The sequence below is a fragment of the Marmota marmota genome, unplaced genomic scaffold, assembly GCF_001458135.2.
Source record: "Marmota marmota marmota unplaced genomic scaffold, marMar, whole genome shotgun sequence".
In the NCBI taxonomy this organism is placed as follows: Eukaryota; Metazoa; Chordata; class Mammalia; order Rodentia; family Sciuridae; genus Marmota; species Marmota marmota.
The window spans coordinates 58,309,091-58,324,177 of NW_025999900.1; the positions used below are offsets into that span (position 1 = coordinate 58,309,091).

At 37.8% G+C, this 15,087-nt stretch overlaps 1 protein-coding gene across 16 annotated transcripts in view; it reads left to right on the forward strand.

The window, feature by feature from the left end:
* Unc79 (unc-79 homolog, NALCN channel complex subunit) overlaps positions 1-15,087 on the forward strand; it is a 258,968-nt gene extending 243,881 nt beyond the window's left edge. For all 16 annotated transcript variants that reach the window (XM_015495035.2, XM_048799242.1, XM_048799233.1 and 13 more), the window contains 2 exons: positions 12,772-12,813; positions 14,421-15,087. In XM_015495035.2, the coding sequence (XP_015350521.1) occupies positions 12,772-12,813; positions 14,421-14,621 (243 nt within the window). In that variant the 3' untranslated portion in view covers positions 14,622-15,087. The remainder of the gene's footprint in view (positions 1-12,771; positions 12,814-14,420) is intronic.

Here is a 15,087-nt window from a genome sequence, read left to right on the forward strand (position 1 = left end):
GTTCATATATGCTTTCATGTATGTTGGGCAAATACCTAGAAATGAAATGAAATTTCTGGGCTGTATGTTGGTATATGTTTAACTTTTTAAGAAATTGGCCAACCATTTTCCAGAGTGTTTGTGCCCTGTTGTGTTCACACTCCCAGTATATGAGCATTCCATTCCCTGTACATTTTTGTTAATCAGCATTTGATAGAGTCAGTCTTTAGTATTAGAGCTGTGTACTGGTATCTCACTATTGAAATATTGTTAAGCATCTTTTTATTTGCTTATTTGCTGTCCATATAACTGCTTTGTGAAGTATCTGTTAATTATTTGCCCAGTTTTTATGGGGTTAAGTTTTTTTCCCTATTATTGAATGTTGAAATACAAATCTTTTATCAGACATATGATCTGCAAAGATTTTCAATGTGGTTTGTCTTGAAAGTATCTTGTGAACAGTAGAAGTTTTTTTATTTTGATGAAGTATCATTAACAAAATTCCATTTTGAATTAACTTTTATGTATGGTATAAGGTAAGATTGAGGTACTTTTTATGCATATAGTATGCAAGTATTCCAGAATCATCGTTAGAAATACATTTTTTTCCCCTTTGATTTGTCTTTGCAATTTTGTTATAAAGCAGTTGACCATATTTGTATTGTTCTATTTCTGAATTTCCAATATTGATCCATTGATTTCTTTGTCTTTATGCTACACAGTCTAGATCACTATAACATTATAATATGCTTTGAAATGAAGTAGTGTTAGTCTTCTGAATTTATTAATCTTTTTCAAAGTTGTTTTGGCTTTTGTAGGTTCTTTCCATTTCTAGATAAATTTAAAAATCAGTTTGTTAATCTTTTACAAAAAGACTACTGAGAATTTGGTTAGGATGGCATGAGTCTTTAGATTAGACTGAAAAAAACTGCGATCTTAACAATATTGAGTCTTCTGATCCATGAATGCACTATATATTTCCATTTATACGTGTCTCCTTTTTTTCTCAGAAATTTTTTGTTGTTTTTCATATGCAGGCCTAGCTTACTTCTGTGAAATGTATCCATATCATATTTTTATTCTATTATATGCGGTTTTGGGGACTTCAATTTCTTCCCCCCCCCTCCTCTTCCTCCTCCTCCTCCTCCCCCTCCTCCTCCTCCTTTTGTTACCAGGGATTGAACCCAGGGGTGCTTAACCACTAAGCCATATCCCCAACCCTTTTATTTTTGATTTGAGACAGGGTCTCATGAAGTTGCTTAGGGCCTTGCTGAGTTGTTGAGGCTGACTTTGAACTTGCAATCCTTCTGCCTCAGCCTCCCAAGCCACTGGGTTCACTTAAATGTCTAATTGTCCATTGGTAGTATTTAGGAATACAACTGCTTTTTTTTTTAATTGATCCTCTACTCTGAAACTTATTAAACTCATTTATTAGTTGATTTTATGTCACCTTCATGAGATTTTCTATGTAGATGATCATGTCATGCATAGAAAAGGTCATTTTTTTGGTCTTTTTTTCAATATTTGTACTTTTCATTTTTTTCCCTCATTTGATTACCCTGACTAGATCCCTCAGTACAAGTTGAATACAAGTAGTGAGAACAGTAAAATTTTCCTTGTTCCTGATCCTATGAAGAGAACATCTGGTATTTCATTACTCATTATTAAATAAATGTTAGCTGATAGTTTTTCATAGATAACCTTTATTAGATTAAATAGGGTTCTCTTTTATTTCTACTTTACTAGCAATTTTTCTAGGAAAGGGTGTTGGATTTATCAAATGTTTTTCTACACCCATTGAAATTATCATAGGTATTATATCTATTAACTGTTAAAATGGTGAGTTTCATTGATTGACTTTTAAATATTAAAACATCCTGTATTCCTAAGACAAACTCTACTTGATCATGATATATTATCCTTTTTATATCTTACTGGATTCAATTTGCTAGTTTTTTTTAAATGAATTTTTCCACAGATATTCATGAGGAATATTGGACTGTAATTTATTTAGTTTTTATATCAGGTCTTATAGAATGAATTGGGAAATATTCTTCTTCTGTTTTCTGAAAACAATTGTGTAGAATTGATAGTATTTCTCCCATATATTTGGTAGAATTTCCTGCGGAGCCACTTAGAATTTTCTTTGCAAACGATTTTGACTTATAGATTAAATTTTTAAAGTAGATATAGGGCTATACAAGAATCTGTTTTTGAGTGAGCTTTGATAGTATGTGTCTTCCAGGGAATTTGTTCATTTCATCAAAGTAGTCAATTGGAATGAAATTGTTCATAATATGTCTATTTTAATTTTTAAATTTATAGGGTCAATTGTTATGTCATTTCTTTAATTCCAGATATTGGCAATATATGACTTTATTTTTTCCCCTCATCTGTCTGATCAGATATTATCAATTTGAGTGATGTAAAAAATTTAAAGCCCAACTAGGGCCGAGAGCATGTGGAGTGTGTGCTTCACATGTACAAGTCCTTAGGTTCCATCCCCAGCACTGAAGAAACCAGCCAAAAACAAACAAAACAAATAAAATTGGAAGATAAAGAGATATCTGATAGTTTAAAACAACTATTCCAGTTGGTTTTCATTGATTTTCTCTGTTTTCTGTTTAATTGATTTCTATTCTTTATTATTTTCTTCTTTCTAATAAATTTAAATTTGACCTATTTTTCTGGCTTCTTCCGGAGAAATGGAACTCATTAATTTCAGACATTTTTCTTTTCTAACAAAAAACGATTAGTGCTGTAAATTTCCCTGACAGTGCTGGCTTGGCTGCAACCACAATTTGGTATGTTTTTGAGAATAACATTTTCATTTGGTTCAGAATTTATTTTCTGACTTCTCTTTTGCTTTCTTTTGGTGACTATTGATTATTAGGACATATATTATTTAGTTTCCAAATGTTTGGGTATTTCCCAAGACTTTTCTGTTATAGATTGCTACTTATATCCAATGTAGTCTAAGAATATACTTTATATAGTTTGAATCATTTTAAATTCTTGAGACTTGTTTTATATCCCAGAATCCTGTCTATCTTAGTAAATGCTCTGCATGTCTAAGAAGAGGATACAACTTCTGCTATGGTTGGGTGGAATTTCCTATGAATTAGCTCACACTCTTAGATAGTGATGCTCAAGTCTTCTGTATGTCCTTCCTTCTGTGTCTGTTTATATGTGCTACCGATTATTGAGAAAGGAGTATTGAAATATCTTTATAATTGTGAATTTGCTTATTTCTCTTTTCAGATCTACTAGTTTTTGTTTCATATAATTTGAAACTCTGTTATTAGGTGCACAAATGTTTAGGACTGTTACTTTTTTTAATGAATTATGAAATGTTCCTCTTTAGCCTTGGTAAATTTTTTTGCTTTAAACATTATTTTATGTGATATTAATAAAACAGTTCAGCTTTCTTTTATTTACCCTTAGGATGATATATCTTTCCCCATCCTTTTATTTTTAACCTCTCTTTATATTTACTATTTAAAGAGTGAACCTATCTGTCATTATACTTAATATTTAAAGTGTTTGTCATTGTTGTCATTGTCTTCTTCTTCCTTCTTCCTTCTTTCTTCTTTCTTATTTCTTCAGTACTAGGGATTGAACCCAGGGGTACTTTACCACTGAGCTTCATTCCCAGTCCTTTAAACAATTTTTTTTTTAATTTTGAGATGCTCTTGGCAATTGCTGAGGCTGGCATTACATTTGCAATACTTGTACCTCAGCCTCTTAAGTAGCTGGAATTCAGGTATGTACACCCTGCCCAGCTTAAAGTGTACTTCTTATGAATAATATGCAGTTGGATGTCACTTGTTTAAAAAATCCAATCTTACCTTTTGATTGGTGTACTTAGACCATTTTCTTTTACTGTGTTTTGTCATATTGTTGGGTTTAAATTTACCATCTTACTACTTGTTTTCTATATTTCCCATCTGTTCTTTGTGTCTTACTCTTTTTATCTTCTTTTGGATTAATTGAGGATTTTATAATAAAATTTTTTATATACATTAACTTGAGAATTTTCTTCTATTCAAACAGCAATATTTAGTGCTCTAAATTTCCTTTTAAGTACTTCTTTAACTACTTTCCCCCAATTTTGAAATATTTCACTTCTCTTCAGTTCCAGATAATTTCCATTTTGACTTCATCTTTGACCCATAGGTTATTTAAAAGTGTTTTATTAGTTTTACTAGCTATATGTCTTTTGTTGTCTTTGTTTGGGTCATTAATTTAGTTTAGAATATACACTTTTAACTTACCACATTCTGCTGTCAAGTAATATCATACCACTTCCTGTATTATAAGAGAACCGTAAGATATATTTCATTTCCCACCTCCTGGTTTTGAGTTATTGTCCTTGTTCATTTACTTCTGTATATGTTATAGACCACACCAATGTGTTGTTACTTTTACTTTAAGCAATCAATTATCTGTTAAAGAGATTTTAGGGCTGGGAATGTAGCTCAGTGATAGAGAGCTTGTCTAGCACATGTGAGGCACTGGGTTAGATCCTCAGCACCACATAAAAATAAATAAATAAATAAAGGTATTGTGTCCATCTACAACTTAAACACTTTTTTAATCTTTAAAAAGGAGATTTTAAGTGTTTATATTTATTTAAATTTTCTATTATTGTCATGTTTATGTTTGCTCTTTTCAGTGATCTGCATGCCTTTGTATATCTACAAACTTCTTTTACCAATCATCTTTCTTTCTGCCCAAAAGACTTGCTTTGACATTTCTTACACACGTCTGCTGGTGATTAATTACTTTACCCATTGTTTCTCTCAGAAAGGCTTTCTTTTGCCTTTATTTTGAAAAATAATTTCACAGGATATGAGATTCTAGATTTACTGTGTTTTGGTTTTTCTACTTTTTCACTACTTTACAGATATTGTTTCTTTACTGTCTTCTTGCCTACATTATTTCCAACAAGATTTCCATCAGTCTTTTATTCATCTGTATATAATGTGTCTTTTTTCTTTGACTGCTTTGAAGATTTTCTTTGCCATTATTGTTAAGCTGTTTGACGATGCTGTGCCTTGTTTTCTTTGTGATTCTTGTTCGTTAGTTTGCTGAGCTTCTTAGATCTGTGAATTTATTGTTTTCATTGGATTTGGAAAAGTGTCAGCCATCATTTCTTAAAATATTAGGTGCCTCCGTTCAATATGCTCAGTCTTTTTCTTCTTCCTTCTTTATTGTACTGGAAATAGTTATAACAGTTGTTTTAATGTTCTTGTGTACTAATTATGTAATTATTTTTATTGTGTCATTTTTAATGTATATTATATTGATAGATTTTCCCCTTATTTATGGGTCACATTTTCCTAATTCTTTCCCCCTTTTATTTCTTCCATGTTTTTATTGGTGCATTATAATTCTCCATAATAGTGAGATGCATTGTTACTCATTCATGTATAGCACACAAAAACAATGTCATTTGGCTAATATTGTTTCCCAAAATCTCTTCTTTCTCTCCCCTCTTACTCTCCTTGGTCCCTTTCCACTACTCTACTGGTCTCCCTTCTATCTTCATGAGATTTCCCCCACCTTTTTTTTTTTTGACCTTTATTTCTCTGTAGTTTCCACATATGAGAAAAAAACACAATCCTTTACTTTCTGAGTTTTACTTATTTTACTTAACATAATGCTCTCAAGTTCTATCCATTTTCCTGAAAATTACATAAATTTATTCCTCTTTACTGCTGAATAAAACTCCATTTTGTATTGATGCCACATTTCCTTTATCCATTTATTCATGGACAGACACCTAGATTGGCTATTGTGAAATGTGCTGCTATAAATATGGATATGCATTATCATTATAATATACTGACTTTTATTCTTTAGGGTAAATACCTAAGAGTGGTATAGCTGGGGTCATATGGTGATTCCATTCCCAGTTTTTGAGGAACCTTCATACTAATTTCCATAGTGGTACTAATTTACAATCCCACCAGCAGTGTGATTGTGTCCCCCACACACACATCTCTAGCATTTATTGTTGTTTTTGTTACTGGGGATTGAACCCAGGGACACTTAGCCACTGAGCCACATTCCTAGCCCATTTTATTTTTATTTTGAGACAGAGTCTTGCTAAGTTGCTTAGTGCCTTGCTAAGTTGCTGAGGCTGGCTTTGAACTTGCAATCCTCCTGCCTGAGCCTCCCAAAGAGCAGCTAGGATTATAGACTTGGGCCATGTGCACTAAGCTTTGTTTGTATTCTTGTTGGCTATCATTCTAATTGAAGTGAGTTGAAATCTCAGTGTAGTTTTTATTCACATTTTCCTAAGTGCTAAAGATGTTGAACATTTTTGTGTATTTGTTGGCTATTAGTATTTCTTTTGACAAATGTCTGTTAGTGCCTTTGCCTATTTATTGATCAGGTTATTTTTTTAGTGGTAAGTTTTTTGAGTTCTTTATATATTCTGAGTATATTTTCTCCCAATCTGTAGGTTCTGTCTCACACTCAATTTCCTTTGTGGTGCAGAAAATTTTTGATTTTATGCCGTCTCATTTGTTATTTCCTGACTTTTAGAGTCCAATTGAGGAAGTTATTGCCTGTGTGTGGGAGTTCTGATCCTACATTTTCTTCTAGCAGTTGCAAAGTTTCTGGTCTAATTCCTAGGTCTTTGATCCATTTTGAATTGGCTTTTGTGTTAGGATAAGAGATGGGTATCTAGTCTCATTCTTTTACATATGGATAATCAATTTTCCCAGCACCATTTGTTTAAAAAAATCTTTCTTTTTTCCAATATATATTTTTGGCATCTTTATCAAGCATCAGATGACTGTATTTGTGTGGGTTTATTTCTGTCTTCTATTCTGTTCCATTGGTGTATGGGTTTGTTTCTATGCCAGTTCCATGCAGTTTTTGTTATTGCAGCTCTGTAGTATAGTTTCAAGTTGGGTATTGTGATGGTTCTAGCATTGCTTTTTTTTTTTTTTTTTTTGGCTTAGAATTTCTTTGGCTGCTTGGTCTTTTATTCTTCCAAAAGAATTTTAGGACTATTTTTTTCTAGTTATATAAAGAATGCCATTGGTATTTTGATAGGGATTGCATTGAATACGCGTATTGCTTTTGGTAATTCGCATGATGCTTTTTGGCCATTTTAACAATATTATTTTTGCCTATCCATGAACATAGAGGTCTTGCCATATTCTAGTGTCTTCTTCCATTTCTTCCTCAGTGTTCTAAAATTTTCGTTGAGAGGTCTTTCACCTCCTTGGTTGGATTTATTCCTAGGGGTGTGTATGTGTGTGCTATTTATTTATTTAGGCTACATTGAATGGGATTGTTTTCCTGATTTTTTTTTTTTTTGGTACTGGGTATTGAATTCAGGGGCACTCAACAACTGAGCTACATCTGAAGCTCTATTTTGTATTTTATTTAAAGACAGGGTCTCGCTGAATTGCTTAGCACCTCACGTTTTGCTGAGGGTAGCTTTGAACTTGCTATCCTCGTGTCTCAGCCTCCCAAGCTTCTGAGATTACAAGTGTGCACCACCACAACTGGCTCCTGGTTTCTTTTTTAGCATATTCATTAATGGAGTAGAGGAAAGCTATTGATTTTTGTATGTTGATTTTGTATTCTGCTTTTTTTTTTTTTTTTTTTTTGGTAGTGGGGAATTGAATCCAGGGGCACTTTACCACTAAGCTACATCTCCAGTCTTTTAAAATTTTTTTGTTTTGAGACAAGGTCTTACTAAGTTGCTAGGCTGTCCTTGAACTTGCAAAACTCCTGCCTCAGCCTCCTGAGTTGCTGAGATGATAGGTATGCACCACCACTCCTGGCTATATCCTGCCATTTTGTTGAACTTATTTATTAGCTCCAGCAGTCTTCCAGTGGAGTTTTTTGGATCTTCTAACAAAAGGATCATGTCAACTATAAACAATGATGTTTTGACTTCTTTCATATTTGTGTACCTTTTATTTCCTTCTCTTGCCTAATTGTTCTGGCTAAAATTGCAAGTACTACATTAAATAGGAGTGGTGAGAGTTGACATCCTTTCTTATTCGAGATTTTAGGGGAAATACTTTCAGTTTTTTCTCATTCACTATGATGTTGGCTTTGAGTTTGTCATATGTAACCTTTATGATATTGAGGTAAATTCTTTCTAAGTTTCTTCAGTGTCTTCTTCATGAATAGGTGCTAAATTTTGTTGCATTTATTAAAATGACTATGTGATTTTTGTCCTTAATTTTATTTACATGGTGAATTACATTTATTGATTTGTGTATGTTGAATGATTCTTGCAGCCCTAGAGTGAAACCAACCTGGTCATGATGTACAATCTTCTTAATGTTGTTGACTATAATTTGCTTATATTTTATTTATGCTCATCAGGGATATTAATCTGTAGTTTTCTTTTTTTAATGTGTCCTTGTCTGGTTTTGGCATCAAGGTGATACTGGCTTCCTAGAATGAATTTGGAAGTGTTCCACCCTATTCTATTTCATGGAATAATTGAGGAGCATTGGGAGTAATTCTTCTTAAAGGTCTGGTGGAATTCAGTCCCAGGCTGTTCTTTGTTGGAAGGTTTTTTATAACTGTTCCAATCTCATTGCTTGTTATTAGTTTGTTTAGGTTTTCTATAGCCTATTAAAAGAGTTTTGGCAGATCATATGTGTATAAAAATATATTGGTTTCTTCCAGATTGTTCAACATATCCAAATAGCCCATAATGATCTTCTGGATTCCTGTGATATCTATGCTAATATCTCCTTTTTCACCTCTAATTTTATTATTTTGTGTCTTCTCACGTTTTTCTTTTGGTTAGTTTGTCTGAGGGTTTATCAGTCTTGTTCATCTTTTCAAAGAGCCAATGCTTCACTCATTCTTTGCATTTTTTAAATTCTGTATTTTGTTGATTTTGACTTTGATCTTAATTATTTCCTTCCTTCTGATAACTTTTGGAATTGGTTTGTTCTTGTTTTTCTAGGGCCTTGAGATGATGCTTCATTAGATTATTAGCATCTTTCTGATTTTCTTATGTATGCACTCATAGCCATAAACTTTCTTCTTAGTGTCCTAAATATTCTGATTACATTGTATTGCTATTATAGTTTGATTCTAAGAATTTTAAAATTTCTTCCCTGATTTCTGTATAACCCACTCATTGTTCAAAAGTGTATTGTTTAATTTCCATGTGTTCATTTAGTTTATATTGTTATATAGTTTGTCTATGTGATGATTTCTAATTACATCCCATTATGATCTGATAAAATGCAAAGATTATATCAATTTTGTTTTGTATTTGCTAAGAGCTGCTTTTTATGCCTGGTGATTTTTTTATTGGATTCTTAACATTGTGAATTTGACTTTATTGGGTGCTAGGTTTTTTTTTTAATTTATGTAAATAAATAAATAAATACTCACAAGCTAAATTACATCTAAGTTTTGTTAGGTGGATAAGAGCAGAACTTTTTGGACAAATAATTACTGAGTACTACTATTGTATTACCAGTGTCCTTATGAGTACAGTGTTATATGATTACAAGATTTTTCAACTGTGACTAGTAGGAACACAAACTATTCTTGACCTTATGTGACCACCATGGATTTTATCTTCGGGACTGGGTCATTTTCTTACCTGTGTACATTGGTTAATATTCAGCTGAAGACTCAAAGGGATCCCTTTGCATATCTGTCTGTGTCTCTCTCCCTCTCTCTCTCTTTCTTTCTCTCTCTCTGCAAATCTCTCCCTTCCAGTCTTGTACCCTGCAAATCTACCCTTGACCTCCTGAACCTCAGCTGCATCTTAACCCAAGAAGACTACTGGGCTCCACCTGGGTTCTTCCTGATGTGTTACAACCTGGAAAACTCTCTCCAGACAGTGAGCTAGGGCTCACCTTGTTTGTTTCTCTGTCCTGCATTACCTGATGCTCAGTATCTGAAAAATCACTGTTTCACATAGTTTGTCTGGACTTTGTAGTTCTTTCAGGTAGTCTGGTCTTGGCTGATAGAGATGGTTTTACCACCATCTTTAATTCTGAGGGCAGGAACAGGCACTGGTGAAATGAATACAGTCCAATGAAATAGGAAGTTTTCAATTTATTCTGTAGCATAAATCAAGTTAGGAGAAAAGGTATCACTTTTATTTTGGTGAGAAACAGCATATTTTTTCAGTGCCCTTCAGTTTTCTGGATATTGTTTTTAGAGAAAAAAAAAAAAAAAAAACCTCAACCAGCTTTATTATAACATTACAGGGCCCAAAATAAGTTACATCTAATTCTTACTGACAGCTTTGTAGAAACCACTAGCAAAAAGGGAACTAAAATGAACATTACTCAGTAAGTCAAATTAGCATTCCTGAAATAGGATGACTATGGGGTTATATAATGCTATCAGTAGTGATGAGCTTTAATGGATGCCTTCAGTCATGTGATTTCTAAGTCACAAACCTGAGAGTCCCTTGCAGGCATATTTTAGAATTATATGATCACATGTTACATCAGTAGGAAGAGAACAAAGACCCTTTTAGAACCAACATCACTGTTCTCCTTGCTTGCATTATCTGTACCCTTAGTGCCAGTGACATTACTGGAGACAAAGTCCACCCAGGGCCACCCCCTCCCCTTCCCAAGTCTCTCAGGATTTTTAGTAGGAGGTTATTTCAAGTATTTCCCCAGAATTGAGAAATATAGGCCTTCTTCCATAAGAAATAGTCAGAGTCAGCCAAAGTCTATAGACATGAGGACCCCCAGGGCTTGCTTTCTGCTATGCAGATGTTGTGTGGGGAGATGGTTTGACTCGTTACTTTTTGCCATTCAGAATGTTTAGCTGAGCAGTCCTGTTCAGAGAGGGCATGACCTTACCTGGCACCAACCTTTGTAATCTCATGGTTTGGTGTTTTTTGTTTATTTGTTGTTTCTTTTTTAATGAGAGTTCCAGGCTAAATGAAGTATGGAGAGGGTGTGATTTTGTTTTAGTCCAGTCACATCTTTTGGTACACCATGCTCCCTATCTAAACACAGTGTTTATGTTAGCGATAGAGTGGTAGCTGACTGCAGCGTAAACACTGTGTTTAGGAATGTTGAGGACTAAATGTCAATGCAAGTTAGCAACTGTATATCTTAACAGAATGTTAAAAGTAGAATAACAGCCAGATTTAGCCTTGGAAACAAAAACAGGGAGAAATGCAGTTTATCAGTTCAAGCAAGTTTATTTTTAAGGGAGTGTCTCTGCAGGCAGAATCTCTCTCCATGCCCAGAAGCTGTCCCTGCTCATGGTGAAGGGGGCACCCCTCTTCAGAAGTTGTAGGGACCTGGATTAAACTCCAGGTCCCTCACAGGGCCTCCAGGGTCATCTGAGGGCTGATTCCTAGTGGCCTGGCCTCTGCTTCTCTAAACTCCTTGTCCCAACATGTTCCTGTAAACCTCACTTCCAGCACCATGTGGGTCTGTCCTGCCCCTCGTTGCCTTGTGCACTCCCACCTTGGACCTGTGCTCAGACTTTCTCTTTGCTTCCTGGAGGGCCTTGAATCGACCTGCTAGGGCCTCTGTCACAAAAACCGCAGAGCCTGGTCTCCTGCCATTGCTGGAGGCCGGATGACTAGATTGAGGTGTGGGAAGGGCGGGCCCCTCCTGAGCTCCTCTCTCCCTCCTGCCTCTGGAGGAGCTTTGACATTCCTTGATTTGTGGATCTCTGCCCCCGTCTTCAGGTGGCATTCTCCCTGAGTGTACCTGTGTGTGTTTGTGTCCAGCCTCCCCTCTTCATAAGGATGCCAGCTATATGGATTGGGGGTCCACCCTGCTTTAGTATGACCCCATCTTAAGTAACTACATCTTCATCTCCATTTCCAAAAATGGTCCAATTCAAGGCACAGCGTGAATTTTGTGGACACATGATTTAATCCAAAGCAACCCTACTCTATGTTAGAGTGGAAGGTTGGAAGGAACAGGGAGTGGAATGATATGATGTATAGCTTGTTAAAGGTCTCAGAAGCTCTGAAATAAACTAGCACTTCCAAACTTGTTGGCTCATAGTCCCCTATGTCATTGAAACCTCACCCAGGTTGGTTTCTGTGGAACCCACTGTGGGAAATGTCACATTCTGTTCTGGACTTCTGGTTGTACAAGGCCATGAATATTTACTTATAGTTTAAAGGACTGAAATGTGACCAGGAGACCAAAGCAAAGAGAGGGAAGCTGCTCCTGGAGGCAGTGGGGCCAAGGCTCCTGTTGCTCCATGGAAGGGCCACATCAGAGGGACAGCAGAGCCTAGTCACCCCCGCAAGGACTTGCTGCTTGCCTATGTGCACACCCACATTTTACAGATGACCAGCTCCATCTTGCTGAATTGTCCCTTCCAAATCACAGCCAGCACCTCCAGGGGTGCCTTCTCTATCACTGGAGGATTCTGTCTGCTGCCCAGTGGTATCTTCTAATGACTAGAGGCTAGAAGAGTCCCCATTCCTCTCAGAGACTCAGTTCTGAAGAGCCCATAGAGGAAATTCTATTTCAAGAAAGTGAGGGCTTAATTAAGTAAATACACATTTAATTTCCTGTATTTGGTAGCTTTCAAGAGACAGTCATTTGCTCTAAAGTGTGTGTCTCAGGCACTCGCGGGGTGCTTATTAACCTCCAAATGCCACTGGCTCAGTGGGGTTTGGCCTGAGAAAGACATTTTGCTGGGGACTGAGAGCTGCGCAGTGGGGGCTGCTTCCGCACACGGTATAGAAGGCTCCAGCATGGGCTGTGCTCCTTTGCAGTCATGGAAGCCTCTGTGGGAAAGTGGAGAACAATAATAATGAGGCTTCTGTCTCTCTCTGTGCAGCTGATACCTATGTGGTTGCCAATGATTCAGTCGAACATCAAGGTAAGTCACCTCTGGGCCAGTTGGAAGCTGTTCTCTCCGGTAAACATCAGAACATTCATAGCAATTGTTGACACTCCACTTACTGTGAGGAAAGAGGAATTCACCCTGTTCCTGGTCTTAGTGGCCTGATAATACAGGAGACCCTGTGGGCCAGGTAGGGAGCCCACAGGTAGAGCACAACAGCCGGAGCCTCTGTCCCTCTGCTCACTGTTGATGAGGTTGCAGGTGGAGGGTGTGTCCCTGGGTCTGGGCAAGGCTCAGTCCCCTGATTAGAATGCAGGCCCCAAATCTGTCCTGTCCTCAGAGGATACCCATGGGATCTGGTCCCAAGCACATTAGTGGTGTTTCCTGACCACCAAGATTGATGTTCTGTGATGGGCAAAATTCTGTTAAGAACATTGAGTGAGTGACCAAATAGAGCTACAAGGAACCTATCCCATCGTTTTATATATGAGGACATATGAGACCAAAAGGAAGAGGGACTTAGATAGGGTCCCACAGCCTGGAGGGGGAAGACCCCGACCAAATCTATGTCCCAATCCCAGGCCTCACCTGGAGTGATGTCCTGTCATTGTAAGCATACTTCGTGGCTAGCAAATGTAGTTCCTGGGGCTTGGCAGCAAGCTGGCGGAGCCAACCACCCACTCCATCCAAGACCACCGCATCACAGTGCTAGGAGTATGGAGGCTGGAGGGAGGCCAGCAACTCTCTTGCTGGATTTCTCCTCCAAGTTGGGGAGGGAAGAGGGTCACAGGGAGCCTGACCAATTGCCAGGCATAGAAAGAGGGCAGGCAGCTGTCAACAGTGCTGGCAGCCTTGTGTCCTGATTGTGGCATCAGGACTATTTGTGGCCACTGGCCGTGCAGGGCATCTGCAATGTGGGAGACCTTCTTTCGTACTAGGCACTAGTTTTCCCTGTGGAAAGCGGAGTGGCCCATACTCCCCTGGAAGCATCAGAGCCGCTGTTCCTCTGCTTCACAGAACGAGCTGAAGAGGCCTGCACGACTTGCTGAGGAGCTAGGAGAAGGAAGAAGAACTGTCTGCCTGGCCTTTCCATGTGCCCTGACATGAGGACAGAGATTGTAATATGTTAAGATGTAATGGGCACCCACCATGGCATATCCTCTAACACTCTGCAACCCACTTGGGCTTTACAGAAGCCCCTGAAGGAAGTGTTACTATTCCCCCACCCCCATCCCTGCCTTGGAGGAACCCCTGACCCAGATTGATGAGCCAAGGGTCAGGATGTGAAGCCAGGGAGTCGGGCACTAACCACAAAGCCAGGCCTGTGTGGTGAATAGCTGCTAGAGACAAGCGCAAGTGTCAGCCCAGCCACTGGTTTGTCAGCTTTGCTTTCCTGTTTCAGAGAGTCATTCAAGACGGGCATGTCATTATTTGGATGGAGTTGGGCCACTGTGACTCTGGAAGTGGGACTGTCCCATGTCCCCCACCCTGAGTATTGCCAGATTTGAGAGCTTCCCTTCTTAGTCCAGAGAGCCCTGGAGCTGAGCGGGGCCCTGCCTGCAGAGCAGCCCCCAGCGACCCGATCCTCTGAGGTTGCCTGGGCCCCAACAGGAAGGAGCTAACATTGTGTCCTTTCTTAACAGCACTTGTCTGCGGGCCTCCAGCTTCGCCTCCAGGCCATTCAGAACCACGTGAACCACCACAGCCTAAGGACGCTGCCGGGCTCAGGTCAGAGCAGTGCTGGCCTGGTGGCCCTCCGCAAGTGGCTGCAGTGCACCCAGTTCAAAATGGCCCAGGTGGAGATCCAGTCCTCCGAAGCAGCCTCTCAATTTTATCCTCTATGAGTGGACTCCTCGGCTCTCAGTGACAACACTCTGGTTTAGCAATAATGGGTTTCAAAACAAAACGATTCGATCCAAGCAGGTTGGGGACATACTGGTACTGTACATCCTCTTCCTAGTTTAGTAAAAGACGTGCAAAGGCCGGAGAGGGCCACAATGACGCTTTCTTGCTACACATATTTCTGATGACTCCTTGGGCTATCTGATTAAGTGTTTCCTTACATTATTTTTTAAAAACCAAATCATTTTTCTTTAACTAACTTCTATTTTTTTTAAGAAAAAAAAAATAGACTGGTGGGTACTCACAGAAAAGTTGTATAAGTCCCCCTGTTGCTATTTTTGATGATAGAGAATAAATAGGGTTTTTGAAACCTTTGTAGTGTTTTTTCTTAAAATCTACTCTTGGCAATGCAATAAAAAAAAGAACAAACAAACAAACAAAAAAACCTGTCACCATAAGCCAGTGACA